The sequence below is a fragment of the Balearica regulorum genome, chromosome 5 (genome assembly GCF_011004875.1).
Source record: "Balearica regulorum gibbericeps isolate bBalReg1 chromosome 5, bBalReg1.pri, whole genome shotgun sequence".
NCBI classification, from domain to species: domain Eukaryota; kingdom Metazoa; phylum Chordata; class Aves; order Gruiformes; family Gruidae; genus Balearica; species Balearica regulorum.
The window spans coordinates 41,581,707-41,607,366 of NC_046188.1; the positions used below are offsets into that span (position 1 = coordinate 41,581,707).

Genomic DNA, 25,660 nt, shown 5'->3' on the forward strand with positions numbered 1-25,660 from the left:
AACGTGTTGTATGGGACTTTTACATATTCCTGAGATTACTGAGGTAAATCTTCAGTCAGCAGCAGCAAGCAGCACAGCAGCCTTACTGCCTGTCAGGGGCTGAGCACTCTCCAACTGCTTCTCTTATGCTTTTTAACCACTGTTGCTCTGGGAAGAAGTATTGTGATCTTAAGGTAAGCTGTTATGTTCTCTTTCAGCAGTGTCTGGCAAAACTACTAAGCTACCACATGCATATTGTAGTTTAAATGCAAGAATTTTTATTTTTTTTTCTTCAAATGGAAAGGAGTTATTACAACAATACTTAAAGTCTTCATCTGTTTTACAGGACAGAAAAAAGGCTCTGGAGGAGATGATTGGCTATTACCGCTTCTGTAGCTCTTGTGAAGAATTTCAGTCGTGGATGAAAGATAAAGAGAACATTTTCCGGACTCTCCAGCCTCAAGCAGACAATGTGGAGGTCATGCAGCAGAAATATCAGGTACCCCTTTTTCCTTCTCACACATAGTATCTTTTAAATCAGATTGACCTTGGCAGAATAGATAAAGTTGAGAAATGAAGTTTTGAGAGTCTTTGCATTAATTTCAACTTAAGGAGTCATGCATAGATCAGGTATTTCTTTTGCATAAACTATGCCAAACTTATTGAAGCTGATGTAATTATGTCCCTTTAACTTCTCCTGTGGACATAGTATCCTATACAAATAACATGGCAGAAAAGGACTCTTTTTGTGATTTATCTATGCGACTTGAAGAAAAATGTCAGATGATGAAAAAAATCCTGCAGTGCACTTGCATCCCAGTGGAGTGGGACACGTGTGCATTGGCGTAGTGTGCACACCAGGGAGGTCAGGAGGGCTATAGGGGACCTACACGTGCAGGCGGACATGGTGTCAGCAGACAGATAGACGGAGAAGCCAACTGAAAGCAGGAGATGAGTGGATATGACAGATTATCGAAAACTGTGTCCACAGAAATGGAAAAACCTCAAGTTCTGCCTTCTTGTATCTTTTCTATTTTAGAGCTTTTTAATGGAACTGGCTGCAGGCAAAGGTCAACTGGATGATATTGAAAACTTAGCTGTTAAATATGGAAAGCTCAGTCCCAGCAAATATTCTGAGATCCAGATTTGGCTGTCAGAGATCAACAACAGGTAAAGGTGCTACTGATAAAACAGACGATTGTCTCATAGGGTCAGTTGGAGACCTGACCTTTCACGCCTGATCTGCACTACACTGACAGAATACCTGTCTGATAGATTTTTAACTCCCAGAATTGGCCTGAGGAGAGGTTTCTGTTGCCATCAGACAAGGACTGGGGCAGAGTGACAGTGGGTGCTCCCTGGGGCCCAGGCTGGGCCTTGCAGCCAGGGCCTGTCCCACTGCCCCAGCCAGGGAGCAGGGCAGGCCAGGGGGCACCTGTAGTCCCCACACACAACTTATCTGTGGTGAGCGGGCAGGGCTGCGGCCTGGCCGGGAAGTCCATTTTTGGTGTGAGGCCTGGCCAGACTGTCAGGGCGCAGCGAGGACTGGCTGCCCCTTTTGGGATGGGGAGCCGGTGTGGGGAGATTTGTGGGGCCTCGGCATGCAGGGCCAGTCCCACAGGGAGGCGAGCAGGGTGGGCCTGGGATGGTAGTCAGGGCCAGAGGTGGGTCCCAATCCTCAGAGCTGCCTGGTAGACTGTCCCCACTGTCACTGGTGCAAAGGGGGCAGCCCTCAGGACTGATGGGCACTTCTAGGCCCCTGACAGTGAGATATTTAAACAGCAGCAATTCCTATGTGTGTGTTAAAGCACAAAGTGAATCGGCCCACAGGTGGCAGTGATAGATTCAGAGCAGTTCTGTCTGTAATGCACTGCAGCAGCTGATTTGGATACTTCAACATCTGTGTGAGGGCCCCTTTCACAAATATTGAAGGAAACATCAAACCCCGTTTGACTTCACCAAGTATATTTAGTACCTGTTGTGTACATACTTCTGGCACCATGCCACAGCTGGGCCCTGATTTCGACCACTGTTGTTTACTTGCATTGTGTCCAGTGTGTTCTGGTCACCTGAGCAAAGTCCCCTTGCTTGAGGTGGCACTGAGATGAACTTTGTGGTTGTGGGGAAGTGCAAGTGTTCACCCCCTCAGCCCACTTAAGTCCCGATGAAATCTTTGTACAAGGCTTTTTCATAATAGAAAAAGGATATAGCTCATGTATAATGAATGTTATAAATTGAATCTGCTGTCTAGGTGAAGTCAAGTTTTGGGGTAGTGACTGAGGCTGGATGCAAGTAATCGGGTTCTCTCTCTCCAAGGTGGGAACGCATGGAAACTCTGAAGGAGGAGAAGGGTTCCGAGCTGATTGGAGTGGCTGATGTGAGGACATTTCTTCAGGACTGTCAGAGCATAGGAGTACTACTGCAAGACAAGATGGTCCAACTCAGGCATCTGGAACCAGGCAACTCACCTGCTGGGCTGGAGTCAGACAAGCGCAAACTGTCTACAGTTGAGAGAGAGGTCCTGGTGATAGAGAGGAAAATTGAATACTTGAGGAGTGTTGCAAAATCGTAAGGAACCTGCTCTTTGTTTTCGTATTCTTTGCTAGTTCTCTAGGTTCATGTTGCAACTTATAGCTGTAAAGAGAATGAGCAGCTTATGAGGTTTCTTTTGAAGTTTTTCTTTCTAGCAACCTGAAGAACTGACTGGATTGAGATCATCTCTCTTGAGTATGGCTTGGGTGATTGGTGAAGTGATTGCTTCCAAACTTCACTGTTGTAGGAGGATAAACACCACAGGATTGTTTGTGGTTCTAACAAATTATCTCTACTAATGGGAGTTATCTAGTACAAAATGTGGAAGTATCATTTAGGTCCTGAAAGAGGGTAATCGGGGGAAGCAAGAATGAAGGAAGAAAGATAGCAGAGAATTGTGCACAGGCGTTTGAATTTGAAATATTAATTTAAAGTTTTTTACATCTTTAAGTTTTCTGTACATTCACAATGGGAATGAATCATTGAACCACAACAGTGTTACCAGAGTCTTTCACAGGCATGCACTATCTGCAGTACACCATATTCACATCAATATTTCTTGCTAATGTGGAGCATTTGTTGCCTCAGCTGACTTTCTTTTTAATGGAAGTGTAAATATCCAAATCCATTCCTGTTAAAGACTATTGGTTCAAGCTCTAAACGCCTGAAGTATTCATCCAATAGTGTGTATTTTATTTCCTCTTGTAGGATTAAGGACACCAACCCTACAGAGAGCAAGGCTATCACTGAGCAGGTGGAGAACATGGAGAGACTTCTTGCAAAGTTCAAGCTGGAGACCCAAAAGAAGCGGGACTTTCTGCAGTGGGCCCAAAATCAACAGTCCTTCCTGCAAGACAGCCGCAGGCTCCTGCTGTGGGCAGAAAGCATTCGGGAGAAACTGAGCAGTGAAGAAATGGGTGTGGACGTGGCTTCTGCAGAGCAATTGCTTAAGGAACATCAGGACCTGCTGAAGGAAATTAGGTCTCAGAATGAAAGGTAGAGAGATTCTGTCAGGTTGGGCAGAGTGGGGTGATATGACAACAGTGCTGTGAAGATTAAACATGTCTATCGTGCATGATTGTGCATGAAAGTGATGCTGAGAGTTTATTCAAATGCTCTTAAACTTAGTGTCAGAAGGAGACTGTGGAACACAAAATCCAGTTAGCTTTTGCATACTTATCCTGATGGCTGATGGATCAGCCATCAGGGATGGGAAAGAGGAGCTGTATGTTTGGAGTAGGGTTCCAAGCTCTCCTGACTTCTCAGATAGTGCCATCTGCACTTTATTTCAGTTCCCCCAGTCCTTCCCTTCTCAGGCCTTTTGCTTCCAGTTCCCATCATCTTCAGTTCTCCTTCTGCGCTGTTAGGAAGTTCTAGATACTGAGTTGTCCCTCCTCTCCCTTTTAATGGGAAAGCCTGCTTATATGAGCTTTCAATCCAAATGGGGAAATCTCACCTACTGCCTCCAGCATGCACCCCTGAGCAAACAACCAGCTGCACTTTGTAGTGCACAACCATGGCTAGCAGGAAAAGCGTGAAAAGGAGGGAAGCTTAATGTCTAGGCACCGTCAAGACAGCAAAGAGCTATGATGAAAGAGAATTCATATTCCCCCATGCAGTGAGCTCTCACTTTTCTTTTTGACTCTGGAAAGATTTGTGCAGCTGGAAGAGCTAGGTCGCAAAGTAATCCACGAAAAACTCAGTAACGGCAGGACCATAGATGTCCACCACTCCATGGAGAGGCTCACTGAGGAGAACAAAGAGCTGGAGAAAATGTGGGAACGACGATGGAAAAAGCTGCAGGAAGGCCTGGAATTGCAGAAGTTCAATAGGGAGGGAGACCGTATCAACGCAGCCCTCTCTGGCCATGAGGCCTTTCTCCGAGGGGATGACCTTGGGGTATGCACAACAGCTGATTTTGTTTTCTCCTACTTCATCTCCCTAACCAGGGAGTAGCAACAGTTATCTTAATTATATCAGTTGCCTCATTCTTATGGTCATGGCATTTTAATACTTGGAAACTAGACTTTCAGGTTCTTATTAATGTTCTTATGTTCTTACTCATCTTGATGAGAATGAAGTTTGTTTTGTCTCAAAAAATTTTTAAAAACAGCTAGACTTGTGATTTGTTGCTGTGTTTGTACATGTCAGATGGTTTATATACAATTGACTCATTCCTTTGGTGGCTAACCGTTAAAAAAAAAAGGTTTCAGCTTGAATATAATTAATGTTTTTTTGGTGAAGTAAAAACCTGACTTTAAAAAAAATAAAGTTTTTTCTTTCATTGAGTATTTTAAGAACATTAAAGCAAATGAAGGGAAAAAAAACAAATGCAGGCAATGTTCACAATATCAGTGAACAAGGAAGATGTGGTTTCTCACCATCTTTTATGTTTTCAGCTGAAGCTGAAACTTCAACACTTTTGGGTCAACTAATTGGAATAAAGTTACAGCCTTTTGTATTGCACGTCCCTAGATGTGCCAGAGTGGTGGGACAAATTCAGAATGCACATTTTCTTAAAAGGTGAAGATGAAACTGTAATGGAAACATAAACCAGAGGAACCAGATATGATACAAAGCTAAACACATGCTGCTTGTTTGTAGCCCTGAACATCCTTAGACACAAGCAAAATGTACACTCTATCTCCTGCCTGAAAGAGAAGGGGGAAAATAAGGTCCAAAATTTTTTTTCATTGCTACAGAAACATCATATGACCAAGAAAAGACTTGATCAAATTTTCTTTCTTAAATGCAGGACCATGTAGATGCTGTTCGAAGCCTGCTGAAGCAACATCAGGAATTTGAACAGCTGCTGATGGCACTGAAGAGACGAGTTGAAGCACTTAATGAAAGTGGGTTGAATCTAATAGAGAGCAGCCACTTTGCATCTCATGTGTGAGTCCAAACTGTTTCCTTTTTTTATTTAGCTTTAATAAATGATTCAGTGTGATTAGGGTGAGATGAAAAGCTTTCTCTGAGCCAGGATTTAGTTGACCTCCAAGATGTGATCTGCTGGATGAGGGGGGAAAAGGGGATTTTTTCAAAAAAATACAGGCTTCCTGTGCTTCCGGGACAAACAAGCAGAATGCTTTAGGTTAAAAGTGGCATTTAACAGAAGCAGAATGCTTTAGGTTAAAGGTGGCATTTAACAGAACACTAGAATAATTCACATTGTATCATAAATTACATATAGTGTTAAAACTTTTTTGAATGTAAACTCATTAAATACCTAGATAAAACAAATTTTCCTTCATTTATCAGTATCACATATTAGAATCAATGTTTGCTGTTAAAAAGTCTGAAGAAGACTTCACAAGGAAATAACTCATCAGGAGCAGCTCCTTCATGTTTTTGTTAAAGTGGAACTGTAATTCCTTTACTGTGCTAGAGCCACTAGGATCTAGTAAGGGGACCCCTGCATAAACAAGAATTAGAAATATAGGATCAGAATGGACCTCTTGGGTCAAAAAAAGACCATATTCTTGTGATCACAATTGATAATGTCTTGAAAATTCCCTCCATAAATTTATAAAACTGCTCTTAAAAATCTGATTTCTTGCCAGCACTACTACTGTTAGAAGGCCATTCCAGAGCCTCATTGCACTTACATCCCAGAGAAAATTATTAGTTAAGTGGAATGTTTGAGAAAGAGAAAGGTCTGAGTGTTTTAGTCAAATATATATGACTGCAATTCACTAATGTAACACAGCCATACAAAGGAAGGATCCAGAGCAGCTGGCAAGCAGTAGCTGCTTTCCAGATGAGCCCAGCATGGTCATAGGACTGGGCCATATACCCCTTCGTCCTGTCAACAGAGGTGTTAAACTAGATTCCATTTGTATCGTAGTCATGACTACAGTACAACCAAGGGGGACCAGTGTGACTAGTACTGCATTGGGCTTCCTGTTTTTCTTGGTAGTATCGAAGAGAGAATGGTCACTCTCCGGCAAAGGTGGGAGCGGCTGATACAAAGCAATACCGAGAGGAAACAGAGGTTGTTGGATTCCCTACAGCTGCAGGTAAAAAGACTGATACTGCAGATTTGGTCAGGCATGTGTGAAGTAATTTTGCCTTTTGTCATAATATGGGACAAATCTCGAAACTCCTGAGCATTCCTACTGCAACTTGCTTTCTCTTTGGCTATGAGACAGAATTTCACTCTCCAGGGAGCAGGTGATGCACTGGTGATAAATCTTTCAAAGCCATAACCATAGCAAAATACCAAAACAAAAATGGAGGTATTGAATGCAGAATATCAACAGAATGCTTTGTCTACTGGACAAGTTTATTCTATTCATTATTTGTTATTGTTCTGGGCCTTAACAATTTGGCACAGTTACTTACAGTAACTGTACTTTTGGCAACAAATTTAGCTTGCAGTGCTGAGATACAAAGTTATACTGGAGGATTGGACCACTTATGGTTAAAACAGTCTATCAAAAATGCAAACCATCACTGACAATTAAAAGCAACAGATTAGTAAATGTGGTAAAAAAGAGACTAAGAGATATTACTCTCAGGGCTTAAGAACTCTTCTATGGTTTAAGATCATACCTCTTCAATTAAGAGTGTCAATGATATAGAACAACTTTTATATAAAAATATATCATATTTCCTAATTGTTAGAAGAAAAACATCAGGGCTTGATCCTAACAGCAAGGATGCACTGCAAACCCACACAGAATCAGAAGTTAAATCAATTTAATCCTGTTTGTTTCTGTAAGGAGTTTAATCGTGATGCTGCTGAGCTTTTGATATGGATGGAAGAGAAGTACAAGATTGCATCAGATGAATCCTACCGTGATCCAACAAACGTTCTACGCAAACTGAAGTGGCATGAGGCTGCTGAGAAGGAAATGATGGCTAATAAGGAGCACTTTGCAACACTGATAAAGGTGAAGGCAGTTTTGGAACTAAGTCTTCCATCTTGTCCCAAACTTCATAGATGCTGGTCTGCTCAAAAAAAAATCATGTGCTGTGTTTCTCCAGAAAGGAAATCAACTGATTCAAGACAACCATTATGCTGCAGTTTCTATCCAGGAGAAGATGTCAGAGCTTCAAAAGAAGTGGAAAGAATTGTATGGCAAGATGATAGAGCGAGGTGACAAGCTGAGACAAGCTGGGCAGCAAGAACAGCTCATGGAACTGCTCCAGGTCAGGAGGTGATGGGAAATAGAGGGGAGGAATGGCCTAGGAGCCTGGTTCCTCTGTTATATGTTCCTCAAAAAAAAAAAAAAAAAAAAAGGTAGAATACCATACGGATATCCAGATTTCAGGTGTCCATTTTCTCTACAGTCTCAGGAGAGAAAACCCAGTATAATGCTGACCAAGCTCACTCCAAAGCTATGAGCAGGATAACAGTGCCAGCACAGCACCAAGGCACAAAGCTGTTGAATTCAGGCTCAGCACTGCATCTGTGTGGCCATCCTCTACTGGGAAAACAATCAGAACTCTCTCCATGGGTCAATGCTGTGCAAACGTACTTGCTTGCTTGGAGTCAGTTTGGGGGTTGGAGGCATGGCACTAAGTCATCCAGGCAAGTTGTATAAGAGGAACAATGGGCCATGAAGCTGTTTCCATACCAGTATGTCATGGAACTGCTGTTGTGTTGTAGCTACACTCTGAAGCCTTTGAAAATTGTTTGATTGTTTTGTATTATGTCAGTGAAGATAGTTCAGAGAGGCTGTTTCTAATGATGTGCTTTAGCATCTCAGAGAGAGGAGTACTCCAAAATAGTGTGCAAAACAAAATATTCCCAGAGGGTGCCTCTTAGATACACCTGGTTATCATGTTACCAAGAAAGGACATATGAGTTTAAAAATTGTGTCCAGGAAACTGTCATGCGAGGGGCTGAGTGAAAGAAAATGATGTTGAAAGGTCAATATAAGTGTGCCGTAATCTTTTCCTGGCAGGATGCCAAAAAGAAGATAGAGAAAATTGAGAAAGTTCTTCAGGAATCCGAGACAGGCCATGATTTGCGCTCCAGCCGTGATCTACTCAAGCAGCACAGGCAGCTGGAAAATGAGACACGTGAGCTGGCAGAGAAAATGAACTCTATTGTATCTCATGCGAGGAAAATGGCCACCAATCACTTTGACTCCCAGAGAATTCTGGATGAAACACAGAAATATCTGAAAAGGTAAGGCATCACTCTCTTTTTTGGCTCCACCCATTATGACAAATAGCATTTTTTGCTCTACATTAGAGAAGATGTCTTTCAGTTGATTAGGCTTAATCCATATTTAGGAATGATTTCTCCTCCCAGCTGGACCACAACTGTGCTTTGATCTGGACCTGCACAGCTGCCTGTTAACCCACCTCAACTCTTGGTACTGGACCTTGCTCCTTGCCTGCTGCACTCCTCCTCTAGTCTTTTGCTTATCCCTAGGTCATCCACTGCTTTCTAAGAGGTGCAGTGATCCAGCATTCAATAGTGACTAGTTCCTTAAAACATCACAGGACAAGCCTAGGCCTTCAAAAGTGTAAATCACTTTTCCTCTGCTTACATTTATTGTTATCATATAAGTCTACTTGTCAAAAGTAGCTTTCTGGAGAAGGGATTTTTGTATATACAGCCAGCACTAACCATTGAAATTTAATTGCAAAGAAGTGTCCAGTGTTTTCTAATCTTCATAGTGGTATCATGGCCTAATTAGCTTGGCAGAATCAGGATAAAGCTTTGTTTTAACGTATGTATAATGGATGACCCCTAGGTTTGAGTCTTTGCAAGCACCTCTTGATGAGAGGCGTAAGTTGCTGGAAGCTGCAGTGGATCTCTATGAGTTCTACCATTATCATGACATGGAACTAAACTGGATTAATGAGCGATTGCCTATTGCCCATTCCACAAACTGTGGGAAGTCCTTGGATGTGGCTCAAAGCCTGTTGCAAAAACACAAGGTAACTCCTTTAATCAAATGTATTACAGCATGTTGGCACGTTGCATTTCACCTCAGCCTGCAAACCAGCACCTGTATAGTCCTTCTTTACCTTCAGGAAGACTGTTGCAAGCAAAATGTATTGCCACACTTTCAATGAGTACAATTACTGATTCCAGCTAAAATGGTTCCAGTGAGTTGAGACAAGTCAGCAATATGGTGATGATTTTCAGAACAAACATGAAACTCCTGTGGGAACTGCAAAATTTGTCATATTTTGCAATATTCTTATTATGAGAAATTTTGCAGCTCTTCCCATTAAAAGTGGATAAAAAGCTAGCATACCTCACACTAAATAGAAAAAATGAGGTTTTTTGCATTGCGGGTTGATCTGGGTTGACTATTTTGACTGTTATATGCTCATCCTATTTTAGTTCTATGCCTACTGCTTCATTATACATGCAGTTTTGAGGTCTGTGTTTCCTAGATTCTCTAGAAGAGCATATAACAGCTCTGTACTCCTTGTAAAATGGTTTTGAGGAAGCCACAGTCAATATATTTATAAAGACAGGTTAATACTGATTTCTGGAGAGTTTGATTCTTTGTAGCAGTTCCTCACAGCCAGAGGGACACCTCAGAGCTGCCCTGCACCACAGCCAACACTGCATTTTGCAGCACCTGGATTGCAAGTTCCATGAGAAAGGTTGTAAGACCAATGTGGGGGAGCTTTACGGAGCAGGAGTGTAATGATTTTCATAGTACTATTGACAATGTCTGTCTTCCCATTACGCTCCAGCCCATTCATCTTCTGAGATATTTTATTTTCCCATCAGGAGCTCAACACTCTTTTTTGAATCCCCCAGCTTTGTGTCTCATTCCTTGTCCTGCTCCATCTCCCAAACCTCCCTGGTTACTGGGCAGGGGAAGGGACAGGTGCATGGTAAGGAGAAGGGGTAGGACCAGGCCAGAGTACCAGACTGAGGACTTTGGTGAGTGATGCTGAGGGTGTAGGGAAGTTAAGGGATGTCTGCTGCCACTTTACAGACTCTTACCTCCTCCTCAATAGCAGCACCAAGAGAAGACCATTATACAAGTAGGGCTGAGAGACTGGTGGCTGAGGCTGCAGCTGTTGTAGAAACAGACAGTCCTTGTGTCCACTGGCTATACTCTGCCCACCATCACCAACTGCTAGTTTCCTTAGGACTGGGAGCACATAGAATTTCTTTGTCCTCACATACCCTTCCTTTTTTTTCCCCTTTTATCTCATTCCCAGGAACTGCAGGCAGAAGTGAATGCCCACAAACAGCAAGTCCAGCGGGTCCTGGATAAAGGAAAGACAATGGTTGTAGGACAGCACCCATCAGCTCAGAGAATAGATAAGAAATGCCAGGAGCTTGTGACTGCCTGGCAGGGTTTGGAGAAGGCCTGTGAGGAGAGGATGAAGCAGCTACAACACTCAGTTGGCTTCCAGGAGGTACAGATTACAGCAAAGTGCTTACACAGTAGCTTCTTCAGACAAACAAGAGGACCAAAGTTTTAAAGTGAATAACAAAACAGCTTTGCTGGGACTGAAGTATTCACTTCAGTTGCCTGAGGCCAGACTCATGGGAATGGAGGAGTGGGTTGCATGGCTGAATGCAGCCCCCAGTCTAGACCTGCTGCTCTAGAGGTTTGCCTCAGACTGTGTACCCATCCCTTATGGTTGTGTGTAGAACACACATTTCTCCTAGTAGTAGCTCCTTTATCAATATCTTTAGAGAGCCTCAGGCTTAAGTAATGCAATGAATCCTGAACTGGCCCTTCATACTGGAGAATTATGACAAGAAAATCAGAAAAGAAGGAATCTTTTGTGCCAGCCAATCTTTACCTGTTCTAGGCAAGAAAATGATACTGAGAAACTGATAACACTCTTTCACTCTCAGGGCCTTATTATTATCAACAGGATACTGGACCTTTATGTTTACCCTGTTAAAAAAAAAAAAAAAAATTGCATGCACATGTTCATCTCAATAATTCAAATTTTCTGTCATCAGTGGGTCATGTAGGAATGCAGTTATTCAGATAACACATGCAGTTTTGTAGACATAAACGGCATTGCATAGAGTTCACAAGCCCACCTAAAGTATATTCCCTGAGGAATTTGATCATCTGGCTCTTATTTCCTCCATCTATAAAAACAGCTGTCCATACTATAGCCTTTATGAAGCATGATTCTTATAGGTGATTTGAACTTCTCAAGAAGGAGAAATATCACCATGATATTATACAATTAGCCCCTACCCTTAGTGAAGAAGGTAGAGGAAGAATCAAGTAAGGATAGTGATGTGAAGAAAGAAAAGTTAGACAACTTGAAACTTACTGCCAGAGCTTAGATGCCTGGACAAGACCTTAGTTATCCTGCACTGAAGTCTTCCATCTGTGGCTCTCTTCACCTTTGTATGATTTGACAGAACAGTGTGGAATAGTAGTTCTTGGGATTAAATATTCTTTATTTTTTATTTAATAAAAGATCACAGTAAATCTTACATTGTACCCTCCATTTTGAATTTATTAGGTCAAAAAAATGACGTATTTTGAAAGTAGAGGTAGAAACTAATTTGCTTTCTCTTTAACTTATAGTTTTTAATGAATACTTCAGACCTGGAGGCTTGGGTAGCAGAAAAATATCCACTTGTGACAAGCAAGGACTATGGTAAGGATGAAGATGGAACACTGAAACTCCTCAAGAAACATAAGGTATTTCTCTACCTAAATTCTGTATGCTGTCCTGATCTTCTGGTCTGTCTGCGATTGTAAAATTTTCTGTCTTGTTGGTACTTAAGTGTCCAGCCATCTACAAGATATTTCACATTGATGTATGTCTACGTGTGAATGGACTGATAGAAGAGCTCAATACAGCTTACTAATATGGTTAGAAAAAATGTTGTTTGGGGAAAAAGGACAATGGTGAATATTCTCATTTTATTTTTCTGAGGCTAACACTGACTATGACCTGGTATCTGCTTTTCAGTCTTACAGATGCATGCAGCAGCCTTATTTTTTTTCCTAAAATTAAAGATACAGATAGAGCATTATTCCAGGAATATGTTTCTCTGCCTAATAATGCATCAGGAATTTCTAATTGTCTTTATTCACCCAATTTGTTTGAATTTATGTACACATTTTTAAAAATATTTTGCTAGAAAATGATCTAAAATTGATCAAGTTGTGGAAATGTCACATGCTTCCAGAAAGCTTTTCTCCTCTTTTAAGGTCTCAGTGACTACACCATAGGCTGGTGCAAAAGTTTAAACAGTGGATATCTTGGACAACTGGCTCTTAATCAACTCTTTTTCTCTACCAGGCACTGGAGCATGAGATTGCCATTTACCAAAACCTGATGAAAGAACTGAGTGTAAGTGCCCAAACCCTTCCTCTTGCGGGTTCCATCCAGTATGTTGAGGTTGATGGACCAAAGGAACAAGTTCATTCAAGACTCCAGGAGCTGCGGGAACTAGCAGCAGCAAGGTATAAACTAGAACTGCCCCTTGGATCCTAGGTTTGATTCAAAGCTCACTGAAGTCAATAAAGGATATCCCCAGTTATCTCACTAGAATTTAGATCATATCCATTTACTCCTCTTTTTTCAAATGTATTTAGGAAATTTCTTGGGTTTATATTATAATTCTTTGCACCTATGAGCATTTCATTATTGCTAAGCAAGAACTCTACATTTTATTCAGGGAGTTTTGCTACATATTAAGGATTTGAAGCCTCCAAATTTCCTCTTTCCCCTTCATCATCCTCCTGTAAAGTGACTTGAGATGCCAGATTCTGACTTGCCTTTGTGGTATTTGAAATCTGCTATCAAAAGTAAAAAAAATGGTTTAAAAAGGTTTCCGTAATGTTATTTGAAAATTACTTAATTCATTACATAGCAGAAGGGAGACAATTACAGTTAGTTACACTTACCTTTATGCCCAGTTGCTGTGCTAGTATAGGAAGGGTTTTACTCTTGAATGAATCATTTACTTTTCATTTCACTTCCTTTCTGTTATCGTTACAGTAAGATGTTTACAACAGGACAGGTTGCTTGTACACAGGGTTTTTAAGCACTTGTGGTTTGTTGTCAGGAAGGAACAAATGTCTGAAGAGTTTAGGTTTTTTCTCCACAAACCTTTTCACTCAGAAAAGGAATGAAGCTCTGCAAGTATAATAACAAGTAATCTGAATTCTAGAATAATTAAGCCTAGAGGTAATGCTGATATTTATTTTACTTTTTGTTTTTATTCTTGTTTACAATTTTAAAAGTAAAAGCATCAATAGAAACTCCTGTCAATGAAAAGTTCAGAAAAAGAAATCCTCAATCTGGAAATATTAAAATGTTTGTGTGTTGAACACAGAAGTGTTTTGTGTTCATTCACACTTAATGTTAACCTCATGGTGCTTATTGGCGCTCTGGTTTGTACCCCTGTTCTGCATTCTCCTTGGCAGGCTGGACGCTTGCAGCAGGCTCCATCTCTTGTGATGAGCATTTGTGATTCAAACAGGGAAGCCCAGGTTCATCTTTCCTGGAATATTTGCACAATGGCCAGACAGTGTTAGCAGATGGAAAATTGGTATTTTGTTTACTATGTATGGTCTGTAATGTGTCAAGCTGTATTAAAAGGTACTCTAGATGATCAGAAATATGCAGCAGGTTGCAGCAATTTTGCTGAACAGGCAATATGAGCAGAATTGCATAAAATTACTTTCATACCATTTGCCTTCCTGGTGCACCATCCTCAGAAAGATTCTCTTCTCATTTTCCTAAGTACTAAATTATCTTTAGAAAGACAGATCAGGACAGATCTGGAAAAAAAAATGACAGGTATTCTCTTGGGAAGGAAAAACAAACAAAAGCACAACAAAACACGAAAACAGGGAGAGAGTTCAGCTATGCACAGTGCTTTTCTGGGAAGCTCAGCCAAGGAGTCTGACCTGGCTGACAGCTGTCATCCTACAAACACAATTTCAAATCTTGAGAAATAAAGTCATAAAGAGAATGAGTCTTGATAGTGAGAGGTTACTGACCCTCCTCTTATATTCCCTTGGTCTAATTGTATTGTCTTGTCTCCTTCCCCCAATAGAGGGAAGAAGCTGGATGAGACTCTTGTCTTGCATGAGTTTCTACGAGAATATGAAGATCTGCAAGACTGGATCACTCAGCAGAAACAAACAGTCAGCTCTGCAGACTATGGAAATGATTATGAACATGTTTTGGTAAGTTTTTTGGGTAACAGATCAAAAATCAACCAAACTGTATGCAGAGAGACTGTAAAAAAGATTCTAAGGTAGTCCTTGAAATCTTATATGACAGAGTAGGAAATAAGTGTAAGCAACTGGGAGATGGGAAGAGAAAAAGGTGAAGCATGGGTAGGAAGGACTGACTCATTATGACAGGCAGGCAGCATTGCCTAACACTCACATACTGTCACCATGCGGGGGCTGAGCTGCATGAAACGACTGCATGCTAAAATGTCTATATCTTCAGAGAGCAACTCCTTTCTATTTTTAATAACCAGATATTTTAGTGTGGTGTCCATTAAGGATTTTTTCATCACAAATGATGTGCAAACATTTACAGCTATACCTCTTCACATGGCACAGAAACTAATCTAATGTCAGCCCATTAAAAATCAATAGCCGTTCAGAATCCTAGTTTCTATCATTTATTTCAAAATATCCTAAAATGTCCTAAATCTTCAAATCGGACTACATTATCCAGTTATAGTACTGAATACACATTTGCATTCATGAAGTGAAAACATATCATTTAATAATTGACATTCGTTGTACATTGATTCTATCTCCAATAACAATGTTTCTGTCTCCCACCTGCATCACAAACATCATGTTTTGCTAATAGTTTGTAGCTCCTTATGGTCTTTGAAGGTAAAATCCAGTCATTCTCTGCAGTTTCGCCATCTCCAAACATGATCAGCTTATTACCTGTCTTTTGGCTGTGCTGTTATAGCTAGGCAGGTATGTTTGAGGAAAAGAAAGCACTCAAAATGCGTTTTTTGTTTTTGTTGGTTTTTCTTCAAAAGCAACTTTGTGCTAAATATGACACATTCCGACACCAGTTGGAAGCGGCTGGGAAAAGAGTTGTGGCTTGCCAGCAGCTGGCAGACAACTTGCTGAACTGTGGGCATTCTGAGTCCCGGGAAATTCGGCAGAAGCAGAAAGAGCTAAGGTAGGAGACTTGTGTTACTCTATACTATTTTGTCCTTTCAATTCACTCTTGAGGAGGAGGAAGTGAGAAGGACTTGGAAAAGGATAAGGCATGTCCTCCCAGTTCTCTAATTGCAAAATATGTGGTTTGCTCACTGACACAGAGCTGCAGCCGTGCCTCATTTAAAAATAAACTACTATAATGCAGAAATGCTTGCTGATTTGACTTCTTGTAAATTGCATCAAAGGGGCTTTACAAGTAAGGAGTGAGTGAACTTCCTTTGCCCTTTGAAACAAGATCACCTAACTGAAAGGCTAGGTGTTTAGTTGCTTCTGATTTTCAAGTTTGAATCCCATGACTGCTCTGCAGAACAACATTAGGATGTTCTAAGATTCTTATCTTTGGCCCAAAAGAGAAGGATGAGGGAATAGCAGGGTCTGACTCAGTCCTCCAAGTCCTGCATATAAAACCTGAAAGGCATATTGGAGAGGGGCACCCTTATATAGGATCATCTATTTAAGTGCCTAGAGCAGACAGGAGAACATGGACAGAATAGGGTGAAAGACATGCTACCCATCAGAGAATCACTCCAACAGAATTTAATGGCAGGAATGAAAAACAAAGTAAGAGGAGATCTTGTTTTCAGTCTTTCTTCAGACTGTTAATCTCCTTTACTCCTGGTTAAAATGTTTTACATGGTTCTTTTCCCCATCCTCCCTTGTAGGAACTCCTGGGAGGAGCTGTTGGAAATTACCAAATTACGAGGTGAGCGGCTGAGAGATGCTGAGGCGATCCACAAGTGTTACCAAGATCTGACAGATGCTTTGGCCCATATTGAGGTAAAAAATAATAGGAAAGTCTCATATAATATGAATTTCATTTCACAGCTTAATTTATGGAGTATTCTTATGATTCTCAACTTACTGCTGACTTCAAAAAAAATCTCAGTAAGAAACCTGTGTGATTACTGAAAGTATTAAAAAAAAAAAATCTTGGGTAATCCTTAGGCCTGACTAGTCACATTATGAGAACCATTGGTAAAACCAGGTGCAGCTAGAGTTGTTGATCTGTGGGATAAGATGAGAAGACCAGGGCTTGAACTAAGCTGTCCCACAGTGAAATGCATATAGAAATGTTGTTTGCAGTCATCAGGCCTAAGAAACTGTTTATTGCCTCACCGTGGTAGTTCTTTGTACACCGTTGTAGCTTTATGTGCTGAAGAAAGAACTGTCTTGTAAAAAGCATTTATCTGGATTACAATGACTGTTAGCCTAGAAGGTTGTCAGGCAATCAAGTGACCTGATGCAAAAAGCTGGGCCAAAAACCTTTTCCTCTCATTTCAGTGCCCAGTACTAGCAAACTGTACCTTTTCAAACAGACCTGGTGTGAAAACTGGGGGGAGAAGTCTCAATGAAAGTCTTCAACCTTCTGTTTTATCTGAGCATCCTGAAGAATTTAAAGGAAAAATCACATCCTTGCTGTAATGAGAGATGTGGTTTCCCTAATGCAGATGTGTACAGGAGGCAGTGATCCAACAGATCTTTCACTGTTTGCAAGGCAACAGGGCTTTGTGAGCTTCCATGCAGTAGATCTTCTACTTGCTTGTGCTGGCAGAGGCTGCCCTATTCAACTATGTCATTCCTGTTGTCTTTCCCTATCATGAATGAAAATCAAATGTCATAATATTTCATTGTATCCTACATGGGGTTTTCAGAACTTGGTGCATATTTAACTTCAGTGATGAAGTAGTTAATTCTGTGGCAGTGACAAGTGATAGTTCAGAAACGCTTCACAAACCAACTGTTGGTTTATCCCCATGCTGAGTTTGGTTCAGGCAACCAATACACACTTCTTGCATTTCATCTTGTTAACAAGTTTCACTACTGAGCGGGAGAGCAATTCAGTCCCAACACAAAGCCTGTAAGACAATCTCCTGTATTGTCTGATCAAGGAAAGACTTGAACCTTCTTCTCTCACAGTCCAGCTGGAAAGCTTAATCACTAAGATACTTACATGTGATTTTCCGGCTTCCCTTTACCTACCATAGCTGAGTATCCCAGGAAGTCCTTAACTGTGCAGTATGAACTGCGCTACACAAAATTACTAAAGTAGGCTTGTAGTGTGTTTTGCTTGGAAGTAGAAAGTAACAAAGCTTTCTCTGATTTCTTCTTTCTAGGAGAAGTCCAAAAGTATTCCAGATGATGTTGCCAAGGACATGAGAGGTGTGCAAACCCAGCTCCGGAACCATGTGGCCTTGGAGCACGAGCTCTCTGGGAATGAGCAGCAGGTAAGGAAAGTCACTTCTGGTTTGTAATATGTAGCGAAAATTCAAGTTTACAATACAATCATAGTAATAATTTAGTATTGTGAACCAAATTATTACAGGGTCTCTGTCAGAGTCTGGAAGTCTCTAAGGATCTTCCTTAGTCTTTTGCTTTTTTTTAATGTTCAAGGTCTGATGGCAGTGATAAAGTAGGTCATGTAACACCTTACGAATAAGGGACATTTATAATGAGTGTTGACTATTGAAGTGATTCACAGGGATAGTTTTGATCATTGTTTGAAATGTATGATTATGCCAGCCTTTATGATGTGTTTACTGCCTTCTTCAAAGTGTTCCAGGTGATTATAAGAAAAAATCCAGAATCTGTACTATGTGCAGAGAAACTGAATATTCATTGAACACAAAATGCATTGACTGACTATAGGGAATTATGGAAGGAAGGATGGGGCAGCAGTCTGGAATTTTCAACAACTTTAGAGGGGTAGGAATTGAACTGCGAGAAAGGAGGATAGGGCTCATTATACAAACTTGTGAAAAGTTTCAGCTCGTGAGAACAGCTTTCTTGTCTATAGGAGATTTGCTTAGCTTCAACTAGACCAATAAAACTATGAGTATTCTCTTCATCACTTTGGTAAATGTAATGGTATAGTTAACACAGCATGTGTTATATTGAGATTGCTGAAGTAGTTATCCCCGTATTACTTATCAGTGGCCTCATGTCTTGGCCTTGTGGCAGGTAACACTAGAATTGATCCCACCAGCTGCTTGTTACTTTTAAACGTAAAAGAGCATGAGATGTGCATGAAAAGAACGTAGTCACAGTTAATCTATATGGTCACTGGGGAAAACAAGGTATGGATAGCTATTATTTGCATTACTCATGTAATAAATGGTATAGTAAGAAGGAGAAACAAAATCTGCCTATTTGAAAAAAATCACTGTTGTGAGCCCTAGCAAACACTGGATGTCACTGTTATTCCATAGAACTGTAATTAGGGAAGCTTTTGTTTAGCATGAGAAAAGTTAGGTCAAAAAATGTTTGAATTGTAGATTCATGTACAATTAACAGAGCCCTTATCATAACTTTTCTGATATTAGCTGAATATCTATGACTCTCTCTTTCCTACCCTCTTCTCTCTTCACTGTGTGTAGCTGCAGGAGCTGATCCACTCCGCAGATCGTGTGCTGACTCATTGCTCAAAGAAGCAAGTGGAAGACCTGAAAGCAAAGCAGCAGGCAATAGTGACCAACTGGAAGGCCCTGAAGTCTAAAGTGGAACTGCGCAAGAAACTTCTGGAACAAGCATACAAGCTTTACCAGTTTCAGGCACATGTAAGCACTTCTGCCTTCTGTCCATTGGTACACAGGGGAAAGCTGCCTTCAGTGTGTGTGAATCATAGGTGTACTTCCAAGCTGCAAAGGTTGATGTAACAGGCTGCAGGTGCTATCTGTGTTATTAATCAAGTATTTAAGTACTTGTAGCTATTTGGAAATAAGGATCTTTTACCTTCTCTAGGAAGGAAAGCTTGTATCCAACTGTGTGTAATTGATAGTTGTCAGAAATGGTCATCACTTCGCAGTAGCAGCAGTAGTTTTTTCAAAAACTGCAATCCCCACTGAGGAAGAGTGATAAAAATAGATGTTTCCCATTTATAATTGCTAAAAGTTTGTTCTCTCTGTCTCTCAGGGCATGCAATAACCCTCAGTTAACTTACTTTTTGGAATGTATCAAATACAACTCACTGGTCTTTGCAGTAACCTTTCAAGTTGCTTAAACACAGTGACCTGCATATATCAGCATAAATCATCATCTGCAATACACAGTAGCATTGTCTCCGAAGAACTCAGTAGGTCACTGAGCTATGATTTGCCACAAAATACTTTGCGAATGTCAGTAGTCTCAGTGAAGGCACTTGAGCTACACCACTGCAAATTAGTAGATTATTGCGGCAAGTACTGCAGCAGCAGGTACTAAAACAGCAAGGGTGCCCCCTTTTATCATGAAGGAAGTTCCTAATGTAGATTTCTAGAATACCTTTACATTCTTTGTACTCTTGAACTGTTCCAGGTGTAACTTCAGTGTCAATTAAAGATACCTCTGGTAGTTCACAATGTGTTTCCAAATTTGCTGGGAAGTTGAGAATATGCTCACCTGGAAAAAAAGTTCCCACAAGTTTGTCTTAAGGTGGTGAGCTGGAATCAAGACCACAATAGAGTGTACATGATGCTTTTGTGCTAGCATGAGAGGCTTCTGCGCATTAGGGTAATCCATTTTAAGTCCCTTAGAAGTGTTCAAACCAGCATTACCTGTCATATTTTATCAAAAAACATATTGTACAGTTAGAGATAAAGGATGCTTATGGCACTTTGGTTTTTTGAGGGTTTGGTTGGTTTGTTTTTTAACTGTTAAGAATCCATTATCTTGTGCAGAACTGTTGATGGGGAATTAAAATTAATTAGGATATGACTTAAGGAAAATTAGAGTGGCTCTACTGATGTAGGTGAAAGGTTAATTTGTCCACTGTCTGACAGTATCTAGGAATGATAGTAAGAACAAGGCAAACTTCTTCTACTATGTATTATTCTAATATATATTAGATTCTTGAAGTCTTCAGTCTGGGGATCTTCATCAGGATGGATCTTTATGGATTTATCCATTAAAACATAGTCATTCAGAGTTCACTTTGTTATTGATTTGTTTCAAAAATTCTGTCATAAATTTAGTTATTGACTTTAGATGGAAAATGTCCTGTTGGTGGGGGTACCTTTGTCTTTTTATTGCTGGAACCATACAAAATACCTTTGGTTTGAATTTTGTCTGAAATCTGTGGTGCATCCTGTGATCTGAATGGCAAATCTATAGCCTATTTCTTGCTCTGGCAGTGTGTCCTTTCATCTGTGTTGATAAATTTACAAGCAGTGAACACCTTAAAAATACGTAGATCTGCCAGCGCTTAATAGAGGGCTACACAGTCATTAAGGTGCTTTCCTAACATCATAAAACAAAATGACAAAGTGAAGTGACTGTATTCTCACTGACATGCCTTAGATGGGGTTATGCCTCGGGCATCTCCCTCTCTTTGATGTCAGTCTGCTGCCAAGAAATATTCCTGATCCTCTCAATTTTCATTTTCTTTCCTAACAATAATTCCTGACGAAGTGAAGAGCTGGTTCCGCAAATTTGGTAAGCTCGTCTTTCTGCCCAGATGGGAAAAGGCAGAGATATACAGCCATGTCTAATGACTGTAAGAATCTCAGTAGCTCTAGGGTAGGTTAGAGCAGCTCTGCTGCAGAACATCCCCCAAATTCCTGAGTGCAAAGAGGCAACTTTGCTCCCTTTCCTCTTTCAGCTGTGCCAAGAGGTCCACAAACTTAATGTTAGTCACAATTGTTCAGTGTACTTTTTTCCATTAGTATTTGTCCTGGTTTCAGCTGAGATAGAGTTAATTTTCTTTCTAGTAGCTGGTATAATGCTGTGTATTCAATTTAGTATGAGATAATATTGATAACACAGTGATGTTTTTAGTTGTTGCTAAGCAGTCAAAGACTTCAGCTTCTCATACTGGCTTGCCTACGAAAAGGCGATGGGTGCTTAAGAAGCTGGGAGGGGACACAGTCAGGACAGCTGACCCAAACTGGCCGAAGGGATATTCCATGCCATGTGGTGTCATGCTCAGTATATAACTGGGGGGGGTGGGCCAGGAGGTGGTTTGGCTCAAGAACTAGCTGAGCACAGGTTTCAGGTGGTGAGCAATTGTGCTGTGCATCACTTGCTTTGTATATTCTTTTTTATTAGTATTAGTAGTACTAGTATTATTCTCTTCCTTTTCTGTCCTATTAAACTGTCTTTATCTCAACCCATGAGTTTTCCCTTTTTTTATTTGTGTGTGTCTTTGATTCTCTCCCCCATCCCACTGTGGAAGGGAGTGAGTGAACGGCTGTGTGGTTGTTTTAGCTGCCTGCCGGGTTAAACCACGACACTATAGTTCATATGCAGTCCATGGGGCTTTTTCATTATGAAATTCTACACCAATTAAGACATGAAACAAAACCAAATCGGTCTTTCCATGACATGAGAATTCTGCACAATCATCTAGTGTATCTTCTTGCATCCCATCAAGTAAGATTTTAGTCTGATTAAATAGGAAAGCTGGCCCTAACTGACAACACACAGTAAGAGCAGAGGGCTCCATGTCTTCCAAGAAGCTCTGACAAGGAAGAGGAATTTAGACATAGACTCAAAGTATTTCTGAATGATCTGAGGTTCTTGTTCTGAAGTTTGTGCTAGGATCTGCATGGTCTCAGTCAGGCTCTGCTTAGGAGTTTCCTGCAGACTGCCTACTCTATCCTTAAACGTTGCTGGCAGTGGCAGTCCAATAACCTCTTATTGGCTCTTGACTTATTCCATTGCATTAAATATCCTGAGATTTATGGATTTTTTCCTAACGCTTAGCTTAAAGTCTCAGGGAGTCTTAGACATTTGCAGTGCCAAGTGCAATGTCAGTGTCTACAGTGACATCCAGCTGTGTGTGAATTAGCTCTGCAAACCAAAGTTAAGCCAACACATGTGCACTACGTGGGACTCTTTAAAAGGGCCGCAGTCCTTTTAAAGAGTTGTTTAGTACTTGTGTGCACCAGCTTTAAGAAAATAGTATCTTGGCTTTAAAGCCTAAACTATTAGGACCCCAAATTGGCCAATTTCAATTTTGTGGTGTTTTTCTGAAAATATTTTTTCCTGGCTGGCTGGTTCACAAGCCAGCTTTCAGCTGTACAAAATTTTGATGATAGGGATAAAAATCCATGGGTAAAATAGAACAGGCAAGAAGCTATTTCCATTACATAGTTTTCTTCAGAGGAAAAGCCAGCAACCATTCACAAGAGAAAATTTTTAGTTCTCTGCAGTAAAAGAGCATTTTTCTTCAGCACTTATTATACATAAGTGTATTTTAAAAGAATGTTAAAATCTAAAAGACCATTTACCACCTCGGAATTGAATCAACTGATCCAAACACAATTAAACTATAACAAAACTTAATCATCCCATATAATCCCCAGTACAGTCCTTTACAGTCCTATCTTTTTACAAACTGACCCATAAGAGCAAAACACCTATTGCAGATTCAAGTGAGATGCCTGAAGTAAGTGGACTGCTGAAGGTGCAGAATCAAATGCAGAAAAAAACATACAGAAAATGTCAAATTATTTTTACATGCACAAGTTTCTTCAGTCACAGTCAGAAAATAATTCTCAGAGATTTGTTTTAGAATTTTCTTGCTCATAATTGCCTCAGCTGAATGCCTCAGACACTTTAAGATATTGTAAATGTGTTTATCAGTTCATCGGATTTTGAAAGTAAACTAGCATTACATCCTTGTTCCTTCCAGAATTGTGTTTCTAGAACAATCTCAGTCATACAGTTCCACAAATCAAGAGCTGAATCTGCATACCTGATATGCTTAAGCAATTTTTCTGACCTGTGATTTGTTTTTTTTCCACCTCTATTAGAGTAAGCACATTTGTTTTTTCACCTGAAAATTCTTACTCTCGTTTTAGAATATGTGTACCACTTAAGTTTCATAGAGACTTGTATTAGCCAAAGCTAAGTCATAGAAAAGTAGGGTGATGTTTTATCCTCTGTGAAGGAATAACACCAGAAGACACTTAAGGAATGATGGACTAAAGGACAAGAAATTATATCATGTTGTCATTGATGTGATATGACACAGTTTGATTATGATATTACAAAACATGTATGATTTAACACAGTATGTAGAAATTCCTGCAGTTATCCACCCTTGTTAAAATTCATAGAAGTACTCTAAGCCCTAATGAAGTATCTTCTTTTTTATCTGTGATTTTATTACCTATTATTCACTTAAAATTGAACAGTCAGCTTATAATTTTCCTGCCTGATATCCCAAGCTTGAGCTCTAACCTCAACTTTCACATTTTCTTGGGTTCCAGGTGTGGGACTATTTCTCATGGACAGCAGAAATAATAAGGGAAATGAGAGCCAAGGAGACTATTCGGGACATATCTACTAGCAGCCTGAGACTTACTCAGCATCAACAGCTACTGGCAGAGATTGAAGCACGAGAAGAAAAGTATAGTCATGTTGTACAGCTAGGACAGTCACTCTTGCAAGATGAAGAAATAGGATCAAAAGAGGTAACTGAAACTCATTTGAATTCAGTCACACACACTCAGCTACTCAACACCAGTGTAACTATCATTCTATACTATACTGCGCTATAAGCGTACGAATGCGTGTGTACACTCACAGATTATCCATGTGTATGACTTTTACATTTGTCTCAGTGTGTTACCTAGCTTGGGCACAGAAACATCTGTTCCGTTTCCTACCTCAGCAGTAGATGAGTGCTGGCATTTTCTGAGGGCCCACTGAAGCAAAGCTGAGGTTATTCGAGAAGTTCACTATGTTCTGAGCAATGGAGATAATTCTACCCACTTCCCAAACTGGGTTTTCACACAAATACTATGCTTCACGTTAGAGCTATATCCATCTCAGACTGGACAAAAACCTGTCAATGAAAGAATGAAAACACTCAAACATATGAGAGAGTTTAAAGATGAATTGAAACATTTTCTGTAGTAATGAATTATGCTGGTATATATAACTCCCCAGAAATGAAAAATAGAAATCCAAATGTCAGTTTACTGAAGAAAAATAGCTTCTAAGATTCTCACAGCATTATTTCTTTTCCAGTCTACTAGTTTACTTCTCCCATGACAATTCATTAACATCTCTTGAATATTTTCAGAAAACTGCACGGTTCGTGCAAATTACTCTCCCATCTGACCAAGCTATTTCCTGAAAATTTGTTGAATATTGCAAAGTATTACTATAGTAACTAGAAATCTTCCTGACTCTAAAGTCCTTTGCCTGTGGAAAAATGTAGGAAAAAAAAATTATAGAAGGCCTGTGGATATACAGAGTTTGGAAGCTGAAATTACATGAAGTCTAATGTTGAGGCATGCATTCACTGATTAGGAGAATATGCTATGTTGAAAACTTATTTAAGTATCTGTCCTATCCCAATTTGAAGTGCTATAATTGCACTGTTATGACTAAAGATAATGGAGAATTAGGATTCGATTCTAGAAGACACATTTGAGAAAGTTACTTTTCTTTGCTCTTAGCTTGGACTGCTGTATATGCTGTAAGAAACACTCCTCCATTCCTGAAATGAGGCACCTCTGATTATCTGTCTGCCCAAATATAAGTGATAGAACTTACTCTACTTTTTTCTGTTGGATAATTTTGTGACAATTTAAGGGGCCTATCTAGCACTCCACTTAATCCTTTCACCTCCCACCTTACCCTGGTCCATGGGGTATGAAGACCAACATAAGTTTTTAATTGGAAATTGTGTTCAGATTCAGCAGAAGCTACAGGCTCTGTTGGAAGAGAAGGAAAATGTATACAATGAATGGAAACAGAAGAAGGAGTGGCTGGAGAAAATACACCAAGAGCAAATGTTCTACAAGGATTGGGACCACCTGGACATGCTCCTGAACTCACAGGAGGTGAGTGAATTATAAACTTGAAATAAGCAGTTCAACTCTTTAAGCATTTGAACTCTTCCAAACTAAAAGGGGACTACTGTTGACCTACATCTTAAAATCCTTGTGTATGTGTATAGACAAGACATTCTTTTTATTGTTATTATTTGCATCGTGATATCACTTGGAGACTGTAGCAATGTACAAGACACCCCCTTTCAGATGATCCTTGCCTGAAAGGTAATTCATTGCAAATAAACATAAGAGCTA

The 25,660-nt window shown here is 40.2% G+C and overlaps 1 protein-coding gene across 1 annotated transcript in view; it reads left to right on the forward strand.

The window, feature by feature from the left end:
• Positions 1 to 25,660, forward strand: part of SPTBN5 (spectrin beta, non-erythrocytic 5) — a 98,404-nt gene that overhangs the window by 17,340 nt on the left and 55,404 nt on the right. The window contains 21 exon segments of the mRNA XM_010305543.2: positions 326 to 478; positions 1,019 to 1,149; positions 2,296 to 2,547; positions 3,220 to 3,507; positions 4,164 to 4,410; positions 5,267 to 5,406; positions 6,431 to 6,530; positions 7,236 to 7,406; positions 7,501 to 7,665; positions 8,424 to 8,650; positions 9,225 to 9,411; positions 10,663 to 10,863; positions 12,009 to 12,125; positions 12,733 to 12,896; positions 14,498 to 14,630; positions 15,458 to 15,603; positions 16,307 to 16,421; positions 17,759 to 17,869; positions 19,019 to 19,198; positions 23,831 to 24,034; positions 25,265 to 25,414. Of these exon segments, the coding sequence (XP_010303845.2) occupies positions 326 to 478; positions 1,019 to 1,149; positions 2,296 to 2,547; positions 3,220 to 3,507; positions 4,164 to 4,410; positions 5,267 to 5,406; positions 6,431 to 6,530; positions 7,236 to 7,406; positions 7,501 to 7,665; positions 8,424 to 8,650; positions 9,225 to 9,411; positions 10,663 to 10,863; positions 12,009 to 12,125; positions 12,733 to 12,896; positions 14,498 to 14,630; positions 15,458 to 15,603; positions 16,307 to 16,421; positions 17,759 to 17,869; positions 19,019 to 19,198; positions 23,831 to 24,034; positions 25,265 to 25,414 (3,582 nt within the window).